The sequence below is a fragment of the Ostrinia furnacalis genome, unplaced genomic scaffold (genome assembly GCF_004193835.3).
Source record: "Ostrinia furnacalis isolate ACB-3 unplaced genomic scaffold, ASM419383v2 OfSCF4045, whole genome shotgun sequence".
Taxonomy (NCBI): domain Eukaryota; kingdom Metazoa; phylum Arthropoda; class Insecta; order Lepidoptera; family Crambidae; genus Ostrinia; species Ostrinia furnacalis.
Window position 1 is genome coordinate 110,436 of NW_021134284.1, and position 23,752 is coordinate 134,187.

Sequence of the window (23,752 nt, forward strand, 5' to 3'; positions counted from 1 at the left end):
TTTACGCGTCACAGCTGGGTCACTCCGCTGCTCGCTAGAGTAGTCGTACGCGCTCGCACGTTGCATCGATCTGTCTGTCTCGCTCACGCCTCGACCACGCTTCCAGTGTTATTATTACATACTTAGCTAACTTAGACCATTTTTAATTCTAAAAAGTGTTACATTATCGTACTTAAATAGTGCTAGCGACGCGTGTGTCAATAAATTACCAATTTTAGGAGGATATTTTGAGTCACTTTATTTTACTCTTTTTTTTGCACAAATGGGATCAGTATCAATAACTCATTACCCAGAATTTTTTTTTTTCGGTGATTAATATTTAGTGGTGTATAACTGTCTCAAATCAATCAATTATTGCATTATGCTTTGCAATTTAACTAACTGCAGTGCATTTATGTAGATTAATATTGGAATAGTATTTATTACATTTTATATGCATGTTAAAAATTACTTAATCACATTAAGCCGGATATAAGCACTTTGACTTTGTATAGAATAAATTAAAACTGGTCCGACTTTAAATACTTAAACTCAAACTAGTATTTATACGAACTCTAGTTTATAACTGTGACAAACCCAGTCGTATAATACGACAATAGCATTTGCGGAAAAATTCTCGAGAAGGAAAAATGAAAAGTAGCGGCATTACACCGAAAATATTGTACGTCTGAATCAGTTAGCCCAGAGCCAAAACTTGGTAAAATATTTCAAGCATTCTCCATTTTAAATCAGGTCAAAAGGCAGAGGCGGTCTGACCCAAATTTTATGTAGGCAACTGTTACATAAAGTTATGTGTGTGTAGTAGTTTTTCTGCAACCTGACGTAACATGATGTGCACAGCAGATACCGATGCTGCGGGCCACGAGGTCGCGACAGGTCAATTACTAATCAAGCCATGGAATGATCTTTTCAACCGAGTAATTACCAATTGTACCGTTTAACTCTTGACCACGAATTTTCTAACCCTTTTGTGCGGTGTAATTAAAACACACAATTATACAGAGAGAGCGCCTCGCGAGACTGCGAGTGCTTTAATCAAACAAGCGCAATAAAAGTCTGATGAGAAACATAATTCAATAGAACCAAATTCTATTATCTAGCGCCAATTAACCACAAGCAAGCCAGATAGCGAAATAGAAGAAGGTTTTTATCGACTCTACCGAGTATAACTTCCAATGTAATGAAAGTATTTAGATAATAATTAATTAAGTCATAAGTTTGATAATTACTTATAAAACGTATTAACCTCTAAACTACAAATCCTTTTCCCAGCAGTGGGAGATTTAAATGTTATTTCCTTCCACTTAATCTCTGAATTACTATGTGAAATTGCAAATGTTGCTTGAGTGTCTAGTATGATTGCAAGTTAACAACTCCCTGATGAGCGCGGGCTTCATTGAGAATTCAGAGTGGGAGCATTATTCGCAGCAAACGCAATAAGAGCGTAACTGTTTTCACTATCAAATTAAAGGCGTTGCCGACTCTAACTACATTTGAAATGCTTTGCTTAAATTAAAAAGTAATTTAGAGTGTCATCAGCGTCGACGTAAACACAGCGACGCGAAATTGTGCAAAAGACTTACCTTTCCATGTTTAGAGAGCTTTTTATTAAGAGACAAGGGTAGACATAATCTAATTATTTTCGCCGGAAAATTCTATTGAACGACTTGGCTCTTTATTGAGCACTAATTAGTCGGACGAAATCTGCTTTATTAAGGTCTGAGACAAAAGATATCGGCTGGCCTAGACTCTCATAGACAATGTTGTCTCCGCCGCTGAGACTTGACACCATCGTGACATCGTGGCTCGGCCATTACCGTGGCCCACATCGCTAAGTACACTTTTCCCTTAACACAACAACACACTAACTACATTGCAGATTTTTAACGGCGTCCGTCTTCCTTGTGACTCTAGGAATGTTTAGCCGAGTATTCATAATATAGGCTAATTACCCGGCGGCATCTAGGTTGAATAGGTTTCTCTAACTATCTACCTAGTTTTAAACTAATCTTTTGGATTTATGAATACGTAAACTTAAAGCTCACACAGTGAAAAATATTTTGACTTTATGTTTGAAGAAACTTGTTTGCCTTTCAATTGAAAAGTTCTCTAAATGAAACGTCAAATCAACATTCCGGACAGACCCTAAGAAAACATTCCAAAGATTTTTAACCTCAGTGAGTCATACAATTAACATAAACTCGTTTTTTGGTTTCTGCTTTGAAAGGTAGAGTGGAATCAATGAATTTATCTTACGCTTCTTACACTTACGCACTGCACCACCCAAGGCGCAGTTTGAATGGCTTCGTGTGCAATTTAGATAGAAGGTTGACAATAGCACCCACTATAATCATCATTCACCACAACGTGGAGGAACTCGCAAAGCAAACCAGTCGTAAACCTGAGAGTCGCTCTCCAGTCACGCGCCGGGCATTGAGTGAGGTGCGCGTGCGACGCCGCGCCGCACACTTTCAATTCGACATTTTCTAAAGTGAAACAAAAGTGTTGTGCTTCAGTGATACTCGTATCGATACATTATCGTTACCCATCAGTACACAATACGTGAAGTGATGTGCGGTGACATGTGAATACCGTGCGTTACCTTTGCCAAATAGAGATTGCATTTTTATGGTGAGAATGTTTTTATTATTTTCTAACTTAACCAAGCTGTTATTTTAGCTGTACTTTCTTGACACGAATAAGTGTGTTATTTGTACTTACGTATATAAATAATATTTTGTTTATAACACAAACTTTTAATCTTTCACTTATAAAAGTAGACACCGTAATTCTTACACAAAGCAAAAATAACACGTGTTACGCAGTTGTTCATGTTTTGTAGCAGTTTTTCTATTACAATTATAAAAATAACTAAGTAATCCATTATAAGCTTTTCAAATTTAACATCTAAAGCAGAAACTAGAACCAAAAGTTTAAGATGCCGGAAAAAAACATTAAACGAACAAGTTTCTATAAGTTGGTCCAAAGAGTTTGTCTCGGCGCTGAGTCGTTTCACCTCTAACATAATAACGCTGTTCTCAATGCATATTAATGCAAACCGCATAACAACTCCTTACGAAGCAAGGAATGTAACAATGTGGTTGCGACACTTCCTGGTACGAGAAACAACATCACTAGCTTCGCCATACTGAAACTAAAACATTGTGAAATACTCAACAAATCGTCTATGTCAAATCGATTTCACAAATAAACAAATTAATGTAGATAACCCGGAATCGATCATATTATGAAAACAATATTTGCTAAGTCGATTATACAGTTCAATTAATGATTAATATGGCTAGATAACGATATTAATTTACGCTTTTATTACATAAGATATCAATATCGAGCAACCTGTGCACTACAAGGGCACATATGTTTCCAGACATCACGTTGGCTGCGTCATACCTACTTCACGTTATAATTCCATTAATATTCAACTTGCGGCATGGCCATGCTAATCTAATATTTACATTTGACACAGTAATATCAATTCATTAAAAGTTTATCTTTAAAATACACAATAATGTCTAAATATATGAAATCAACTTATGAATACACCAAAAAACGAAAGAACTTTGGAAGGCAACCATTATTTCAATCAGTGCCAGCGCAAATGCTGGATTCAATATTCCCAGATATTAAGGAGCAAAAGCTTTACACGCTTCGAAATCCAGTAAACCGTCACGTTCAAGCCACTTTGCCTCAGTCGGAAAACGATGCAAATACAAAGCAACTGGTGACTCACGAGCAAGGCATAAATCATACGGAAGGTGGTTGGCCCCGCGAAGTCCATGTGTATAACGAGGACCATGTTGCACGCCACCGCCGGCGCATAATGCATGACGAGAACTACGTGCACACAGTTATGAACCTGGCCCCCGTAATACAACACTACGTTGATCAAAACAATGCTATCGATATGTACCAAACGTACTTCGCTGAAATGAATAATCAAGAACCAGTAGAAAAATATAACGTCCGGGTCGCTAACGTATTTCGCGATCCTTTCCATCGACCGGTCTCAAGCATTGTTTGGACAAATGAAAAGAAATCTAAACTGGCTGTCGCCTACTGTGACAGATCTTGCGCGCCAGAGTTGATGATAAACAAAATCAACACGTGCTACTTATGGGATATTTGCGTGCAGAATGAACCAGCTCACACTTTGGAACCTGATTGTCCTTGTTGGCAAATGGCTTGCTCCCCTAAAGATCCCGAAATCCTTATTGGCGGTCTTGAGAATGGTACAGTATGTGTTTTTGATATAAGGGAGGGATCTAAAGCCATATCTTATAGTTCAGTTTACAATTCACATCGTAATCCTATTACTTCGCTACTTTATATTCATTCAAGAAGCCAAACTGAATTTTTCACTGGCTCTCCCGATGGGCAATGTCTTTGGTGGGACTTGCGAAAACTTTCCGAACCGATAGATCAATTGTCCATGTCTATAAAAATAGGGCCCGGACAAAAACCCGATCTAAGTAACGCTGAGGGTGTAAGTACCTTGCAATTTGATCATGGACTGCCCACGAAATTTTTGTGTGGAACAGAATCAGGATACGTAATCAATGTCAACCGTATGGGAAGAGAACATTCAGAGGTATTAGCTTCTTATTGGGATGCTCATGTAGGACCAGTAAGATCAGTACACCGGAGTCCATGCACATTGAGAATGTTCTTAACTTGTGGTGATTATTCTGTTCGTATCTGGAGCGAAGAAGTTCGTACTGCGCCTATTATAGTTACGAAACCGTATCATCATGAAGTCGCCGATGCAGAGTGGGCCCCATTGAGATATTCTTGTTACATGTCTATTTGTGCCGGAGGAATATTCTACTACTGGGATTTGCTCCGAAAATATAAAGAGCCTGTAGCGACTCTGAAAGTGTCTAAGCATGAATTAACAAAATTAGCAGCACACGTGGATGGTCATTTTGTTGCAATTGGGGACAATAAGGGTACTACGTTCTTAGTCAGCCTGTCTGAAAATATGGCCCTACCTGGAAGTCGTGACAAGCAACTGGTACACCAAGTATACGATAGAGAAACTAAACGTGAGCATATTTTGGATAATCGCGTCAAAGAGATTCACTTAAAGCAACGTGCAGAAGAAGAAGCGGCTAAAGCTAAAGAAGCAGTTGCTGATGATAGCCCTGATGAAGATGAAATGGTTCAAGCGGCAGAAGATGAATACTTTAAAGTAGTACAAGAAGAATTGCGAAATATAGAAGGAAGTCTAGCTAGTATTCATTTCTCAAAGTAGGTAGCTTAAATTAGCATTTATGAATTTAATTTACTTATTATACATTTATTCATATAAAATCTCTATCCCAAACAATATTTTATTTACCAATGCTCTAAAAAAGATTGATAAAATCCTTCGTAAGTAGTACGAGTGTTTTAGCCATGATATTTCCATAGTCTGTGACCTAGGATAGTGAAAGGCGTTATCGATATAGCTGAGTATAGGTACCATGAGAATAACGCAGACGCTAACTCACATTTATACGTAAATATAACCAATCAATCCTTTGCAAGTATAAGTATAACATAACATTTTCATTTCGCATAACTCGTGCCGTTATTATTAATTTCAATTAACGTGAAATTATATCGTCGAACGTACTAATTAGTGAAGCTGTCAATTTACTGATATCCAGTTTAACATTATGAAAACCTTAGAAGGGTTATTGAACTAGTTATTTGAAACTATATTGAATAAAACTGGCTATAACTTAGGTATTCATTTGAAATTAGCTCTATAAACACGTTTCTAGGCGTTTTACTTTGAGTAAACAAAGAAAAGTCATTAGTTGAATTCCAAACTTTACTTTTCGGAACTGGTGTTTGCTTATAATAGGGTTCCATAAAGTCAAACAGACCCGTCCCGGATGTTTCGTGCGGCCGAGCAGCCCGCATGTTACCCCAGGCAGATCCGGCAACGGGGGCCATGACCGACGATTTATCTCACAACAGCAACCAAAACATGACCTCTAACGTTTCATTAAAATTCCCCTCTCCCCCACACGGTGCAAATGAACGGGAAGAGCGAAGGGGCTCTCATTAGAGTGGTAGCGTAAATTACTCGTACCCGTGAGTTGCGTGAATACAATAGTGCGTCACCGGCAACTTTCACCGCAACTCGATCCAGGCACCGTCGCATGCGCATGGACTATGAGATAGCTAACAACGAGGTTTCAAGTATCTACCGGCTTACTTAACATTAACTGTTATTAGGTACTTATTTTCGGTTACGACGCAACTAGGAAAACGTCCAAGCATTCGTTTTCAATTTTAGCTACCTACTAGCCTAATCGTAACCAAGCGAGAACTAATGAGTGGCTATTTTCTTTTAAATGGAACACAATTTAGCAATTGTATTTTTAATTACAACTCTTAATATAAATTAATAAACAAATTTTATTTCTCATTAAATTATAACTACATAGTAACTTTATTAGTATTATATTAAATTACGTCTACAATACCTAGCTTATTTATTACTTACTGCGAATTCAGTAAGCAATGTATCGTAACCGGTGAATACATATTTTTGTATAAAATTATATTATTTAACAAAATAAGTAGAGCACAGCTTATTTACCTACGTTATTAATGTTTTTCCTATTTTAAAAGTACTTTAATATCATGAGTTAAAAGATGTAAGGGAGTAACGAAATCGTCAGAACATTAGGACTTTCCAATTATCCAAGAACTCAATTTTATTATTCTACGTCCAGTAGAAAGAAGGGTTAAAAACACATCGCAGGATCTCCATCATTTATCAAAAAAATCTACTGTACAAACAGTAAAAATATAAAAAGATTTTCAATAACTCTATGGACTTCTACAAAATCAAGGTGGCTCTACCAACCCCGTTACCTATTGAGAGATCAAACCGAAAAACCCCCTAATCGCCATGATCTTAAATATATTAATTTGTTTGTTTTTAAGTAGTAATAAATAAATACAAACACCACCTAGTACGGTAAATAAACGCTACGATCACCCACGATGTAGGTTAAGTTGAACTGCATAGTAAAGCACTTACGCAGCATAAAGTACCACATAACACTTGCGTTGTAAAAACAATTAAACCGGAACATAGTGCAATAATAGAATCGTGGGAAAATAATACATTCACACATACCTGTACATGTATTTCTCGCCAAAAATAATACTATTATAGTGTCTGAGATTTTCATGAGAATGTACCGATACCCAAATATTTACAGTACTTTTTAGTATGTGACCTGTGATCTTTGGAATTAATGTAAGTTTAAGTATTGTATGTCATACTAAATGAAATTTAAAAAATAAATTATTTAACCCTACAGTGGTCGCGTGGATTACACCCGTAATCCACTCGTGCAAATTGTCGAATATTTTGAAATCGGTCAACGCGATCGTTTTGATACTTCGTGTACTTTAAGTTGCATAGTCGAAGATCACACTTAATGACATGTGAGCGCCAGGTCGCTTGTGGATGTGTCGCAGGAGTCCCGTAAATGCCGATGGTCTACACGTGTAATCCGCGCGACCAATTACGTAAGTATTTTTTAAGTTACCTTTTTTACTTAATGTGTTTGTTTTTGCATTATTAGAGTAAATTAATGCTTTATAATAAATAATTACGGCATATGTATGTATTTACATTTGTGTTTTCAATAAAATCATTGTATTTCAGATAAAAATCATGAACAATATACAAAAAGCACAAATTGCAGAATGGCTAGATGTAATTGACAATCAAAGCGTATCTTCTGGCGAGACTTCGGTTTCTGATGAAGAAGTGCACATTCTTCCACAAGAGAACAAGTTTCTCAGACCAGTGATTAGCTATCTAATTCAGAACCATCACAGCGGAGTTTTTTAGGTCGCTACTTTTACTGCGGAAGAAAGCGAAATCAAAGTACTGGAAATACTTGTAATTCGTGCAACAAATTTATTTGTCCTTATCATTCCATGATGGCCTGTATCTCCTGTTCAAAATATAAATAATAAATAAGTGCAATTAGTACTGGATGATTTCTAAACTNTATAAATAAAATTTTAACTTATTACTTTATTACTAAAGAACCTCGTTCAAAAGTCTGTTTAAACTTTCGAGACGGCGCTTCCTACCGCCCGCACCACCCCCGCGTACCCCGCTACACCATCGAGCACATGCGGCCGCCACCCCGAGAGAGCGGGGGGACTGACCGATAGCTCGTCCGCAAAATAATATCTACCATTTTCCTGGTTTGATTTTTTCATGATTTTTTTTGGCATCAGTGTCGTGTATACTACCACCTCTGAGATGAGCGTTGTTTTACAAAACCACACCCTGAAGAATGGAAAAAGGGGTTAAAGTAACTGCTTTATTTTTAAAATTGGTAATTCATTATTATTACGTACTTGCTTTTTCTCNTGTTTCTTTGTTTGATTATTTCATTAACTAATACATAACAATAAATATAAAAAATAAAGAAACATGTTTTTATAAAGATATGTCTTCTTTTTTTACTCCATAAAATGGCTTACGCATGTAATCCACGCGACCATTAACGTAATATTTTAGAGCGCGACCACCGTAGGGTTAATCAACCCGCTTTATCCTGTTTACTAATTGCTGTCCTAAGATGATAATTGAACACAAAGAAGATAGGCAATTCGTGGTTAATTTTATACATACTGTAATAATATTATTAAAGTAAAGTTTAGGTTTGTCCAAAAATAGAAGTAGGTACTAAATTACTAAATTATTAGTAGAGTCAAGAAGAGTGTAGTTGATTTTGCTTAGGCACTTATATTTCATTATGTTAGCTTCTTTGCTTAAATCAAGAATATTAATACAGCGTTGGGACTTAGGATACCTTATGAAGGCAATTTATTGGCAATTTAATGTGACCCAGATAGACTCGCTAACTGAGATTCGTTACGAATCATTAGTGTCCTTTGAACGGCAACTCAATAAGTACCAACTCCATAAATTACTTAGTTAAAATTTGTACAACATGACTTGCCTAAATACGTACTTATTTTAGCGTTAATTTATCTTCAAGAAAACAGGATAAAAGGAGGATGATCCAATTTGAAGTCATAATAGGTAGTAAGTAGCACCTATGTGTCCAAACACCAAAATAATAGCCAAACCATACTTTCAAAGTACCTAAATGCGATAATATACCCAGTAGCGGCGTAAGGGTGGGGCGGTGGGGGCGGTCCGCCCCGGGTGCCAAGCATCAGGGGGTGACACAAGTCGCGCAGATGCACTCACTTGCCATGCAGACTCACTGGCGCATCTGCATGGCAAGTTTGCGGTCTATATCATGATACGGGGGGAAAGGGGTGCGATTGTCTTGGGGTTCCTTTCGTTACGCTGGCCGCAAGGTTATAAGATAAATATAAAAAGCGTAACGCTTTGACACGGATCAAACGCATCGACACTTAGGTAGGGGTCATTATAACTTTTTTACTTGCTAGAAACGTGTGCGACCACAACTAAATAGATAAGTGGTACCTGCTCTATCAACATTTGTCTTTAAAGATTTGTTTTATATGTGAACTGTAACAGAGATTTTCGACATTATTGGTTCTTGGTTATGCATTTTAGAAGAACGTTAATATAATATAGTATCAATAACAAAAAGAAGAGTCAAGTGACCAAGAAAAGGTTAAGTAAAATCAGTTTTATAGTTAACCTATCACTTCAGGTCAAGCTGATACTAAAATATTATCGTAGTGTAGGTACGAGTACTAGAATTTCTGGAATTTAGAGCTGCAGATAGCAGGTTCGCTACGCACAAATAAAATCAACAATGTATTTCGCACCGATAAAGTCCATGTTTACAACTGCAACGTAGGTCGCCTGTGTGGGTGCGAAAACCTCGGTGGCTCGCTCATCGAATGCCAATGTCAACTAATTTGCAAACCCGTCGTACTGTTATGTTGGGCTGGAGACCGCTGGACGCGCTGATCTGACCCACATCGGCGCGAATGTGATAATTGCGACGTGAAAACTCTGAGCGATGTCGACGTTAGCTGACCGGGTCGGACGCTCAGACGTTATTAACTTTTTTATTTTGCAAGTCTTATTAACGGCGCAGGTAACGTTATTTTTAGCACTGATATAATCAGGCACACGACATCATTAAACTTAAAGGTCAGTTCCAACTTGTTAGCTGCCTCACTAAAATCTCAAGATAAACAAACAGAATGGTAAACATTTTCGATTACATGGGTACCCGGCCTAGTGACTCGTTTACCGGAGTACATTATACCTTGACCTGCTTGGAAGCAGAAGAAACACCGCAGCACGTACTGCTCATGGAGTGCAGAAGCGTAGCAGAACAACGGGCTCAAATTCTCCAATCACCAGCGTCGCTGCAGGAGGCATGTAGCGGCCTAAACAGAATGCTTGCCTGAGGAAGCTGGGGTGGTTGGAGTAGGAACATAGACCACATATCGCACACAATGGCCCAATCATGAGGCTAAGTGCGGCATTCGATTGCCCTGAAAACTAACTAACTAACTATACCTTGACCTTCATCTAGGTGATCATCCAATCATCAAGAATTTTAATGTAGCCAGAAAAAAGTTATTTTTTTTTTATCCACAACGAGGAAGCTATTGGCCTGTATCTCACCTGATATCATCATCATCAACAGCCGTTTACAGTCCACTGCTGGGCTATGAGCCTCCTCCACTATAGTGGAGGGTTTTGCCATAATCCCCTCGTTTGGCAGGCGGGTTGGAGATCGCAGTTTAAAAGATTGATGTTTTTCAGAGAGGGCTGTTGCCCGTTCTCTGTTAGGTGTGTAGTCCCTAAGTTCCCTCTTACGACACCAATGTATTCTACTCTGCCGTCACCACACGGCCTATTACACATTATTAATTTAAAATCTTTTTCTTTGGTTGCAGTAGCGTCACGATGGGCAGCGCGGTGCGATGACACGCGCGGCGCTGGTGGCTCTCGTGCTGGTGGTGACGGCGTGCGGTGCGCGCGCGCAGCTGAGGCCGGCCGACGCGCCGCCCGCTGTCAACGACACACGTGAGTGAGTCACAGATACTGTTCGCTTGCGGGGCTCCAATAGGTTAGGGATGTTTCCTGGGTAAAAAGCAAGAGTTCGAATTAGTCCGTCAGTTATCATCATCATCATCCAGCCACTGCTGAACAAAGGCCTCCCCCAATGCTTTCCATGTTGCCCGGTTGGTAGCGGCCTGCGTCCAGCGCCAGTTAACCTATCAAAAACTACATACACTTTTTCAAACGAATGATTTAAAGAGATAATTACTTATATGATTTAAGAGTGACATCAACAATTGCTTAGAAGTGTAGCACTTAGTAGCGTCACGCTGAACTTCAACGCATCATAACTTCGTATTTACTTGTTTGATTGACAAATATTAAAATACGTGTCCAATATTTTTTGATAATAGAATTGAAAAATGCCTATAAAGCATGGTGCTCGTAGCTCAAGTAGGGCCAGCTTGGTGGAAAGGCGATCCTCCGTCATCCTACCAACAGCTGCCTGAAGGAGCCCGCGAAGGTTAGTACGTCAAGTTGGCGCTAGCGGCTAATTCCCATTCGTCAAGGAGTCCCACAATAGCTGCAGCCCCTCGATACAAGTAATGCTTAAGTAATGCTGTTCCTAATCTACACTAAAAAGTTCCGGTGCATGGTAGTCGCAGCATGTTAGTCCTCCTTGCATCTATCAGGAAACATGTGTAGCAGTGGCGTAATCATAGGGTATTTTGCCAGGGCTGGCAAAATGCCATGGGCCCCCGACCTGAGGGGGCACAAGGCCCTAATCGCACGCGATGGTGCCGGGCCCCCTCTGGAAAATAACCCTAAATACGCCAAGGGCCCCATGCACAGAATTTGCCACGGGCCTCGGATGGTATAGTTACGTAGTTACGCTTCATGGTGGCTAGCTTCGATCATGGTGGTTCCTTATGTCGATTAGTCATAATAAACGTTAAAATGCAGCAGCGGCTGACCAGTGGCACTAAGCTACAACTACGGATGCGTGTCGTACGCAACCTGCTGAAATAAGTGAGAGGCAAGGTCTAAATTACAATGATTAAATTCTTGTCAAATTATATCCTTCTGCTACTGGTTATTTGCATGTTACACAATGCTAGTTAAGTACGAATATTAGGTATGCAAAGTAATAACTACTCGTAAAACGTGGTTAACACAGTGGTTTTACTTTTATAACTTTATTAAATATTATTGTTCTGGATCGTAATGTTTTCGATTGTATAAATGAAACACTTGTTTAAACATTTTCTTATTGTTCCCACAAAAATGTTAAGCCAATCATCATACGTAGTGACTTTTCAATGTCCTTGCTTTAAAAACATTTCAAAAGAATAATTACTTACACAATAAACACTTTCAAGGACTACGAAATGTTCCATATCACCTACTTACATAAAGAACAGATACAGACTCTATCAAAAAGTCTCTATGTTCTCTACATCTGTATAAGATAAGAAAAGGCAGAGATATACGAGTAAAAAGAAAAATTATACCTATGGTCACAAAGCATTGACTCTACGAGATGTCAGCTGAATGCTAAATAAATTCTTGAATAATATTGGGTCAGTGACTCAATAACTGCCAATGGCTCCAACGGCAAATGTAAACTGACTGCAATATAGGAAAATGAGCATAGAGCAGTCGTTGGCATCGATTTGTCTCTTTCCGGAGTTTCATTTCTACATCCAACAAAACATTGTATCATTCACCACATTCACTTACGTAATAAAATCGATGCGAACTTTTTATACGGTCTACTTTGAGTGCTCATGCGTGCGCGCTAAACGTCTCTCTAATTCGTAATTCGTAACCTCTTTTTGTATAGTTCGAAAAACCTGCTCGATACGACAGTTAGGCTTGTTTTGTTGGTGCACGTTAAATAAGACGCTCGAATTTGTAATCGTCAATGTGATCATCTATTCAATAAAACAATCATATTGTTATAAGCTGCAACATATCCGCTCCATGATGAATAATTTACTAACCAGTGTTTCAAAGTGTAAGTAAATGTATTTTCTGTTTTGAGGAATAATAAATGTCTTAAACCGTAAAACAAATAAAATACCCTTTTAAGACCGAATGTTTGATTAACATCAAACTTTACAGTTTACGTCAGTAAGTCCAATTTCATTATCTTCAACTTTCATTTTCACACGTGCTTAAAGTATTTCGCCAAACACACAGCATTACCGTTGAACATTTTCAAATGTTGAAAGTACATACATTATCTCCTTAAATGCTCTGTGGAAATCTCTCAAAGAATATAAAGCGTCCACTTACGTAAGGTAAAATTAGGTAGGCCATTCAATTGGTCAGTCCCGTTAATTGAGTGGCGGCTCTGTAATCGCATATTGCTCGCGCTTTCCCTTTGGAAAGTAACGAAGCATTGCAGTAAATCAACAGTAAATAATAATAATAATAATAATAATAATAATACGTTTATTATCAGACCATTATGATCCATACATTGTGTTAGTAACAATCTTATACTTAAAAACTAGGTTAGTAGTAACATAAATCAGTCAAAAAACCGGTTCCTGGATCAAGCATATTACACTTCAATTTCAAAGCAATGACGACCGTAAATCAATTTCTATTAACTTCAATGGAAAATAAAAATAATTCCCATCATTCTTTAAAATTTCCAATAACATCGAAGTTTAATATCTTTTATGTGCGCATCTACAAGCATAATGTGAACTTTTACAACAATAAACATTCATTTTCACTTGTCCAATCCAATCCGACACAAATTATAGGAATGCTTAATCAACTGACAGTGAACCATTAAATTAAAAGAAATGAAAGTCGTCTCTAACATCTGGTTGAACAGTAATAAGTTGTAATAGTAATAATTTGTAGGATAACTCAAACGAATAAACTGCCTGTATGTCTACCCAGGGAAAGCGCAGCTTGCGGTAGTAGTAGAAATTTATAGTGATTGCTAAGCAATTAAGAAGTTTCTATAAGTGCTGCGCTGAGCAGTTCGACTCCTCTAGTTGGCTGATTTTATTACCTTTTTACGATAACGTTGAGCTCAGCTCTTCGAAATGTCTATTTCGATAGTTTCGCATGACAGACACGTCGTGTCTATTGTCCTAATTCCCATATCATGGATATATCGTATTTAATAGTCACCGAACGGAATATCGATGTAAATCACTCACATAATGGCTTTGTATGTCACGAGTGCGTGGGTGTGGTGAAATTTTACATTTACCATACCACTGGCAACATTATTTGTCGCCAGGTGTAATCGAATGAACTCACGCCGATGTGTGCATGCATTACGCCTAAACAGTACATTAGCATAGAAATTCCTATGTGGGTATCGAATTACCAACGTAACTGGTACTTGATTGAAGGCGTGTATCAATTTAAAATAATGTCCACGCACGCACGTGAAGTGATTATTAATAATATTACCTCCTTAATTACGCGTTTACAGGCATTCCTGGCATAATAATTTTGCCTTTCTGACTGAATTCCAAGCAGCTATTATAATAATTTACGTCTTGCAAGGAGACGATATTCGTCATTTTAAGGTGTCTTGTAAAATTTTTGAAATTATCGAAATTCTAGTAAAATAACTTATTATTACTGGTGTTGTCATGATGAAATGATGGAAAATGATGATCGCTGAATATAGTCATCATAACCTTCTATTAATACTATAATTCTGTGGGGTTTGACTCTCTCTAATTTACCAGGGGCACATGTAGGATTTGACCTACACGCCAGCTGGGTCTTTTACGAGATTCGCGGGAATTGTGGGAGTGGTCTTATTCCACTCCGTCGAAACCACACGTCTTCTGGTAGGTACAGTAAATTTCATTTATTCTTATAGTAAAACCTCAATTTTCTCTTAGGATGTGGTGCGGAATGCGTGCGATGCGCGGCAGACGGCTGCGTGAAGTGCGCTCGCCTGCTCGTCTGGCCCGGAGGCACCTGCGCCCAAGACTGCCCTTCTGGGACCCGGGAGTCCTGGGCCCATGACGACCATCTCATGGGCCGGGTCTGCTATCCCGCTCACACTTATAATGAGGTAAGCGAGACAGCTACACGACGAATGCTTTCATTTCGGTATGATTCCATTGTGGACTTAAAAAAAACCTTGGTATAGACACAGATACAATGACTTCGAAGACCAATTTAATACGCCATTTAATAGGCGTGAAACTAACTCTACACGATAAGGTTGTTGCTGCTCTTAAAAGTACCTCTAGAGTGTAAGTAATTTTATTTGCTACGCTACGCTTTACATCTGACAGAACCCCATCTTAATGAGCCCTTCAAAGCACAAAATGATGTTTCTTATCGAACAATCAAATCAATTCAAAACTACAATGTCGTAACCAAACTGCGGGATGCACGATTAAAAGTGATTTCTTCACAACCTTGTGTAATAATATTATATGGATCAAAATATTGTAAATAACATTCACTATGCATATTTCACTCTAGATAAGTTTATAAACACAGATGCATAATTAGTGATCGTTAATGACGTGATTGCTTTAATTAGTAAAATGTTTTTATAATAAATTAATCATAATGTAGAGATTGTTGTGGTACAAATTAACAGCACAGAAGACTTAATTTTTTTGTTGCAAACCCGCACCTAATACAACTAAGTTTTAAGGTGCCACAGTGTTTATTGTTGTGCTGTCGTTTTACATAAATCCTACTTAACGTAAACAGCGTCTACAAGATAACAAAACCGATTGAAGTATAGTTACGTGTTAGTTAAATGGGTCAGGACATCAATCGGTAAACAAACCACGGCGTTTAAATTAAGTGTGAATAGGGCTTCCAAATATCCGGCCAAGTCGGGATGTCCTTTTTATTCACACACGAGACCACAAAGCAGCCAAATCCTACGTCTATTGTCATATAAGTGAGATGAGTCATTTGATTGTAGACTAGCGGCCGCCGGAGACTGACAGCTTTTTATTGGATTCCGCAAAATCTTACCATCTTTGTTAAACCCACTAGATTATCAAATCAGGATTCACCATTTTCAATTATTTTCATAAACAGTAGGTAGATTATTAAAAAAAAAGCCGATTACTTCAATTTAATAAAGCAGTTTACTTTTTCTGATTTTTTATCATCTTTAACTACTTACTGCATACATTCAATATCCCACTGCCGATTTTTCATGACGTTATCTAAACAAATATCGAAATTATTACCATGTGTGACAACATTACCTGTTTTTCACTTGAAATTTAAGTTTTCCGATGGTCCTAATGTTTCAAAAAGTATCAGACAAGAATAAGTTTGGTAGCCCTAAACGTGATGCAACACTTGATGCGCGCTACAACCCAGATGAGGCAACCGTTGAGTCATTAAAAATCGTTAATCTAAAGAATGTGCATAGAAAGATTACATAAAGCTTTGTAATCAGATGATATGAAATATTTTTACAAATCATGTTTTTCTTTTCTTACATCACAGACTGTTTATGTTGTAGCAATAACACGTCAGCGCACAGATGCTATTAATGATAATGACCGCATGATGCATATTCGTAACTCACGCCCGTATTCACAAACGATGCTCGCTTAAGTGAAGCAGCAAATCGAACGCACAGCGTTGAATAGAGCTCTGTGATTGGTTCGTCTGTCACCCCTGTGATCATAGTAATGTTTGTGAATACGGGCGTCAATGTAGCATGGACCCACTACTGGCCATCAGTGTTTAATACATAAATTCAATCTCGCTTAACAACGGTTAATGAAAGAACTAGGGCTGTTCAGGCCAAAGTTGTTTTAAGGAACTATCCGAGGACTCATCCATCAGGAAACTTTGTTCGTGTAGCTATTTATAATGGACTAGAAACAAATGAATACACGCCCAGTAAATGAAGACCTTTAGAAATATAAATGGTCAATATTTTTCATGTATAATGTATTAAATCTTTATATTAAAGTTGGGCCTAGCCGCCAGCTAGTAAGTTAGTAGTACATCTGCATAAAATTTCATTTTTAACATGAAGCACAAGTTAAAACTGTATAATCTAAGCGCGTAGGGCCTTTTAAATAATAATTTATTCCACACTAATATTAGAGGTCTACAGATAAAAATGTATTTTTCATTATTATATTCAAGGCAGTTTTGTGTTTTACGTGCTACTTTTTCAAATCAAAATCCTTTGATGTTTAAAATTTGTTCAGCAGATGAGAGAATTCTCTGACTGGTGGTCATTGTGAGTAGAAAATAAAAACGTGACGTGCAGAGGCGAAGTATGCACTTGATTAAACAATGTGTTACGTAGGTACGTTTGATGCGCCTATACAATATCAATTCAGCAAAGTGAGTTAAAAAGCAACGCCTAAGCTGTCGTAGCAATTATCGCTTTCGTAGCAGTCAACCGTAGCAGCACTAGAGGGTGTCTTTAGACCTCAATTTCTGCAATGACTTCGAATATAATTTGCGTGTATGATGCAGCACACTGCATCGCTGCAACGCAGTGTGCTTACTCATATACACGCAATGCATTCACACGCGATCAACATTGTTAGTTCGTTCGTCATCTTTTCAGCCAAATGACGCCCACTGCTGGACAAAGGCCTCCCCCAAGGATTTCCATAACGACCGGTCCTGCATTGCCTGCACCCAGGCTCTTCCCGCGACCTTCACCAGATCGTCGGTCCACCTGGGAGGCCTGCTATGGCTTCCCATGGCCACTTTTTCTGCCCCAACGGCCATCGTCTCTACGAGCTATGTGCCCCGACCACTGATTTTAGCAATTCTGCGGGATATGCTCGGAGTTTCACTGCATGATCGAATCAGAAATGAGGAGATATGCAGGAGAACCAAAGTGACCAACATCACTACAGGAGAAATTCATTTAGGCTTGGTTATTTTCAGGTATTAGTAGGCAGCGCGTGCGGTGCTGTGGCGTGTATCGCGCTCGTAGCAGCCGGCGCTGCGTATGCTCGGTGCCGGACGAATGCTCGCGCGCGCGCGCAGCCGCTGCCGCAGCGGCCGGGGCAAGACGACGACACGCGGCTCAGGGAGTTCCATAAACAATTGGATTGTTTGCGAGTAAGTAAATTAATTTTGAAGTTTAATACACACAAAATAACTAAAATGTAAGCTGGAATTAAGTAACATTTCTAATGTAGTAGAGCAATACATAATTATACATAATACATACTCGTTTAGGTACCCCCTTATTAATAATAAGTTACACCCTGTTGAACACTGTTTTAAAGAGACATTTCCATACAAACATCAATTTAAAACAGTGTTCAACTATGGTGTAACTTTTCATTAATAAGGGTCTATCCGAGTATGCTTCAAGATGTTATAAAGTTATTAGGCACTCCCAATTTTGTTTCATTACATCTTTTACTCTTTTTACATTATTCTTCGTGCCCAGGCCGTATTTTACTTATTAAATAAACATTTCAGCCTCACGCATACACTTTATTGGCGATCCTGAACCACACTCGTAATCAAGTCCGAGAGCTCTACCAACTGGGGAACAACGATGCTGCAATGGCTTACAGGTATGATTAAGTAAAAACTTATATTCGCTATGAATCTTTCATGAATTGCTAGAGACTGTTTGAAAACCGTAACTGCAAAATGCTTTATACATTTTGCATTTACATTAAAAATACGAGTTTTATACTTACCTACCTATAGTGGAAAATTTACATTATCAAGCGAGCAAGAAAGTTAGTCACTTTCTGCTACTGTCCTAATTTAAATAAGAGTTAAATTCTCTGAAACAAATGCCTATTTCAGAACGTGACAGGCGTTTGTTTCAAAGAGTTATATACGAGCAAGCAACCTACTTTAAAGAGCACATGACAAAGAAATCTGGCTTGACAAAGAATGACGTATTTATCAATACATTCACATCTCGACGTGAATTCGCTTCGCTTCATTCCGCGTTCGGCGTAATCACACCAGGCCGGCTCCGAATGCTTTTCAATTTGCAATCAATAAATTAGCCATCAGACAGAGATCTCCATTTTAATCTCTGTGCTTGCAATGGCATAATGCGGCAGAAACACTTTCAATACATTTGCATTTATGAAACTGTGAAAACATTTGTAGCGGGAATGGGGATGTTGCCTGGGTCAAAAATCAAGAGTTTTAATTAGTCCGTCAGTTAACTTATCAAAAAATACTCTACTCGTATTTTTCACTTTTTCAAACTAATTAAAATTTAAAGAGATAAAGCGCCCCAAAGTTCATAAGAAGAGGCCCGTGACGTCAACGCTTGCTTAAAAATGCCGCACGTTGTGACGTCGTGCGCAACTTCAACGCACCATAACTATGTAATTATTTGTTAGATTGACAAATAAAATTATACGTGTCCAATATTTTTTGATATTATTAAACATTATAAATTTTTTTAGGCAACTAGCCTATTGTTGATACAATTTCAAAGCTCAACCTTGTTCACTGTAGAGTTTCAGTAGCAGTTTGAGACATTATTGAATATCGCGCATACTTTGAGCACTTGAGAAGTGTACCAAGAGGTATGCATAATTGCATAGCCAATATCGTGATGTAGACTATTGTGGACGTGAAATTTAATATAATTATCGATGGTATCAACTGAATTTGTATTTGTATACGAAAAAACATTCACTGACTAAAGTAGTATTTTCAGGTTCGGCTATGAAATTAAAGAAGGCATTCGATTGAAGACAGAAATAGTAGGTACAGTCGGAATAAAAACAAGCTATAAGCACCCTTAGTAGTACATCAACATGAAAGTTAACAAAAGCCGTTAAACCCATTAAACATTTCATCGCATCCGTCTATTAACAAAGGCACTGCATGTGCACATTGTTTATTGACTTTGACTCTACTTTTATAGCCTCTGTTCTAATTTTAGACGTGTTGCAGCATTTGCTGTGCAAGATTTTGTTAACTCTATTAGGATGAAGGAACACCATACTTTGTAATTACAATTTTTCTATAGTTGTCGTCGCGGTTTTGAACTACATAATGTAGGTACATGACTCCGACAAAAACTGCAAAAGCTCTTCAAACTGTCGAAAGTTTATTACAAAAATAAAACCAAATTCCAACGTCCTACTTTTTATCATTTCAGTTGCGTACTCAGTGATCTGGCGAAGCTGCTCATACTCCTAAATAAGCAACATGTACCAGTGGTCCCGGAGGAGTGGCCGCGACTGGCCAGTTGGGCAGAGAGGTAATTTTGAAAAGTCTTTTTTTTGTATTCAACTCTGTGCTTATAATAAAATCGAAACGTGTAGTTAGGTAGGTCTTCCCTAAACCTATTATTCAAACTTTTTACCTATGACTCACTGAAATAAAACTCGCTATTAGTTGGGTACCTATTTTTTCGCATTTACCTAATGTGCTTATGTTTGATTCGAGTTTCTGAAGCAACATATTGAAAACGGCAAAATTAATGAGCATTGGTACATAAAATACGGACCAGTTTTGCTTATCAAGAATTTAAATATGCTTTTTGCATAAGGCTTATCGACCTCGTTATTTAATTTCGTAAATAACTTAATCTCAACAAACTTAAAGCTTTTTAAAATCACGTTTCCTCTGGCTTTTTACTGCTTTCTTAATTCCTAAATGGCTGATTTTTATCTCAAACTCGTGCTTACTTAATGAAATTAGTTCGAAGATTTTTGTTTAAAAGTAGTAACTTTCTACGTGCGACTCATAAATTAATCCCAAATCAGGTAACCTACCTTCCTACCTAGAGAGCGCACATGCCGCCGGGACTGCGAGATACGAAGCCGCGGGCGGAAAGCTAGTAGAAAATAATTTTAAACTTTTATTTTTTAGACTTGAACCTGTAACCATTCACTTGTTAGATGATTGCACCTATAGTACAAAGAGAGCTAACCTTTTTAGGGATTATCCTTATCTTCAACACTGGATTGCATTTGTTATCTTTGCTAAGACTAAAGTATTAACGACTTTTTGTTTTTCTTGTTGCAGGATTCTAAAGCGGTACAACAGATCAGGTGTGAGTCAACCGCCACAGGAGGAGCAGCTCGTTAACATCCAGCCTGCATCACCAAGCCAAGGTTCCGACTCGGAAACCACTCAGCAGTCTTTCTCCACGTTCAAGCCGCCTTCATATTCCCCTACGTCATATGACAGCAACATTGAGAAAGAGCTAGAGAGCCAGTGCGAGTGGAGTGACGTTGGTCGACCTCCCAGTTATACCCAAATCGAGAGAGAACGGGAGAGAAACAGAGAAACCATCGTTCTCTCCGATCCTTGGGAGAGAAGGCCTATCGTGAGGCGAGAGAGTGTCTGGCTTGAAGACGAACTCTTCGAAATGACGAGACGACCGCAAGACGAACTTACTACCGAACTATAAATGCAATATTCTGATAGTAAAACCCACCACACTTAATACCCCATAAAATGAGCTGAACACGAACTTTAATAGCTTTTTACGATGTTCCGCAATGTACAGTCGCGGAATGAAAAGGTTCGTCACCTTAGTGTCGGTTTTCGCTTGCACTAGGTACTTATAGTTCCAAAATACTGGACTGTCCTGTCGATGACATTGACAGTGGGGCGCCACCGTCAATACCGGATCGCTGGTTCAGATTTTTGCCATGTTGGAAACCATATAGTTGAGCGATGGTAGCGCCCCCCTGTCATTGAGTTTGGTGGGACAGTTCAGCGTGGGTCAGCTATACTGTAAGAGTCAAACCTGCCAACATAACAGTGCAAGAAAACAGTGCTGCTAACATTTAAATAAATATGACGTTTGCTAACGAATAAGGTTTTGCTTGTTTATTTTTCTATCCCATCAGTGCAATGCAATGATGACATTGACCAATTGACAATAGATTTTTATTTAATAGAAATAATAATGGCAGGTTGAACCAACAAGAAGGTTTTAGTTTATCAATCATAATAATCTTCTTGACAAGTTAAATCGTCAAACAACTTTGATCTGAATAATTTTGAACTTTACTGACGAACAGTTAAGGATTATTTTTTCTAACTCGAGATTATTCTGTAACATAGTTTCAAAAGGTAATATGTGCTCGCGATTCGTTGAAGGAATCAATTTGAAAACTGACGAACCTTTTCATTCCGTGACTGTACATTAATAAGTTTGCTTAGATGCTATTTCTTAGTTCTTGATACCATCAATTTAATATATTGCAAATCTGAGGAGTACAAAATACGATAATTCAAATAAAGTATCTTATTTTAATAAATGAATGTAAGTATTTGCAATGGTGCTTAACTAACAGAGAAATGGTTGATTGATAGTGTTAATTCTATTGTAATGTAATTAGATAAATAATGAATTTGAATACCATTCAGTACCTGTAGCAGTAGATGAAATAAGTTCGTAGGTATTTGTTTGACCTACCCCTTAAAATCTACAAACTCTACCTGTGAGTTTTCGCATCTGAAAACAATAATTTTACAATTTATTTTTGGCCCAAGTTGAGAAAAAATAACAACTGATATTTGGAGCCATGCTCTGCAATATAACATGTTAAGTTATTGTAAAAAAAAACTATAGATACTGTAGGTTGTTAAGTAATTTAAACCAAAGTAGGTAGTTAATAAATTTAGACATCTAGTCTCACCCTGTTAAAACGAAGTTATACCTTCTTATAAGTGGGTAAAATATTTTTATTTTTAGACGGTATTTTGTCGTAACTTTTTCTTAACTTACGATATCTCACTTTTACGTATAAAAAAGATTGCTACTTTTAGTATGTGTAATATTAAAAAAAAAACTAAGGAGCAACTGTCGTATTTATTTCTGTTAACGTTACCACAATAAAAGTTGTTTACATTGAAAGACCAACGTTAAATCAATACTACTTTTATTCTTACTTAGATTTTGTAACTTTTATGTGAAGTGCACTCAACTTTATATTTTATGTGTTTGGTTCCCTTTACCTTTACAACGATGTTTAAATACATTTTTTTTTATGTGTATGTGTGTGTTGTAATGTATCAATGCAGTTGACTACTAGTTCTCTTTGTAATTTTATACCTTCTAGTTAAATAAATAATAAATTAATTTAAGAACTTAATATTAATTAAGTTTATTCCAATCTAGCTTAGCGTTGCACATGTTAATTCCCTTACAACGAATTGATAATAAATTACTTATCTACTGAAAATTAAAGAGATTGTTAATAAAAGATGTTATTAAGTACCAATTTGTTTCGTTCGTCGTACCTATCCTTTGTTTATCCCATAAGTAAGTAACTGATTGCATTAGAAAATTCTAGCGGTAGGTACACCACACCTTTCCATCTCTTGCTCGAAAGCGACAGTCTAGTCATAGTAGTGCGGTATAGCAATAGTTCTGGACCCAAGAATTCCTAAAGTAAAAAAAGATGTTTATAGAACACGATAATTTTCATCACTATTGAAAAAAAATACCGTAAGCCAAGGTTGATATTCTTAAAGTTCGTTGATTGATTTTTTGTTCTGGGTCTTATTCCGGGGTAATGTTTCTTTCGTTCGTTTCAACCAATTGACGTCCATTGCTGGACAAAGACTTCCTCTAAGGATTTCCACAACGATCGGCCCAGCACTACGCTGTCCACGTGCAGATAAACCTACCTACTTTCCGCGACCTTCACCAGATCGTCACGTAGGTCTACCTAGTGGGCTAGGCAGACCTACACTACGTCTTCCGGCCTGTGGTCGCCAGTAGAGAACTTTTTTGCCCCAACTGCCATCAGCTCTACGAGCCCATTA

General features: G+C 37.8%; 2 protein-coding genes across 3 annotated transcripts; both read left to right on the plus strand.

Annotated features, from left to right (window-relative positions):
* Positions 1-2,395: 2,395 nt before the first annotated feature.
* On the plus strand, positions 2,396-22,722 carry T48 (FU domain-containing protein T48). 2 transcript variants are annotated; one of them, XM_028312622.1, is made up of 8 exons: positions 2,396-2,631; positions 10,912-11,041; positions 14,905-15,080; positions 17,912-18,088; positions 18,458-18,555; positions 20,121-20,222; positions 20,993-21,472; positions 22,119-22,722. In XM_028312622.1, the coding sequence occupies exons 2-7, from the start codon at positions 10,939-10,941 to the stop codon at positions 21,378-21,380; spliced, it is 1,044 nt and encodes a 347-aa protein (XP_028168423.1). In that variant the 5' UTR covers positions 2,396-2,631; positions 10,912-10,938; the 3' UTR covers positions 21,381-21,472; positions 22,119-22,722. The 2 variants fall into 2 exon arrangements, with proteins under 2 accessions (XP_028168423.1, XP_028168422.1); XM_028312621.1 differs by having other exon boundaries at positions 10,915-11,041.
* On the plus strand, positions 3,487-5,329 carry LOC114358600 (dynein intermediate chain 3, ciliary). The gene has a single exon (XM_028312620.1). The coding sequence runs from the start codon at positions 3,530-3,532 to the stop codon at positions 5,270-5,272; it is 1,743 nt and encodes a 580-aa protein (XP_028168421.1). The 5' UTR covers positions 3,487-3,529; the 3' UTR covers positions 5,273-5,329.
* Positions 22,723-23,752: the final 1,030 nt, after the last annotated feature.

Excerpts from the sequence above, each read along its gene's own strand:
- T48 (XM_028312621.1), top strand. Across the intron at positions 11,042-14,904 it reads GCCCGCTGTCAACGACACAC|GATGTGGTGCGGAATGCGTG; the intron begins GTGAGTGAGTCA and ends ATTTTCTCTTAG. Across the intron at positions 18,556-20,120 it reads GATGCTGCAATGGCTTACAG|TTGCGTACTCAGTGATCTGG; the intron begins GTATGATTAAGT and ends TTATCATTTCAG.
- LOC114358600 (XM_028312620.1), top strand. The coding sequence starts at position 3,530 with ATGTCTAAATATATGAAATCAACTTATGAATACACCAAAAAACGAAAG.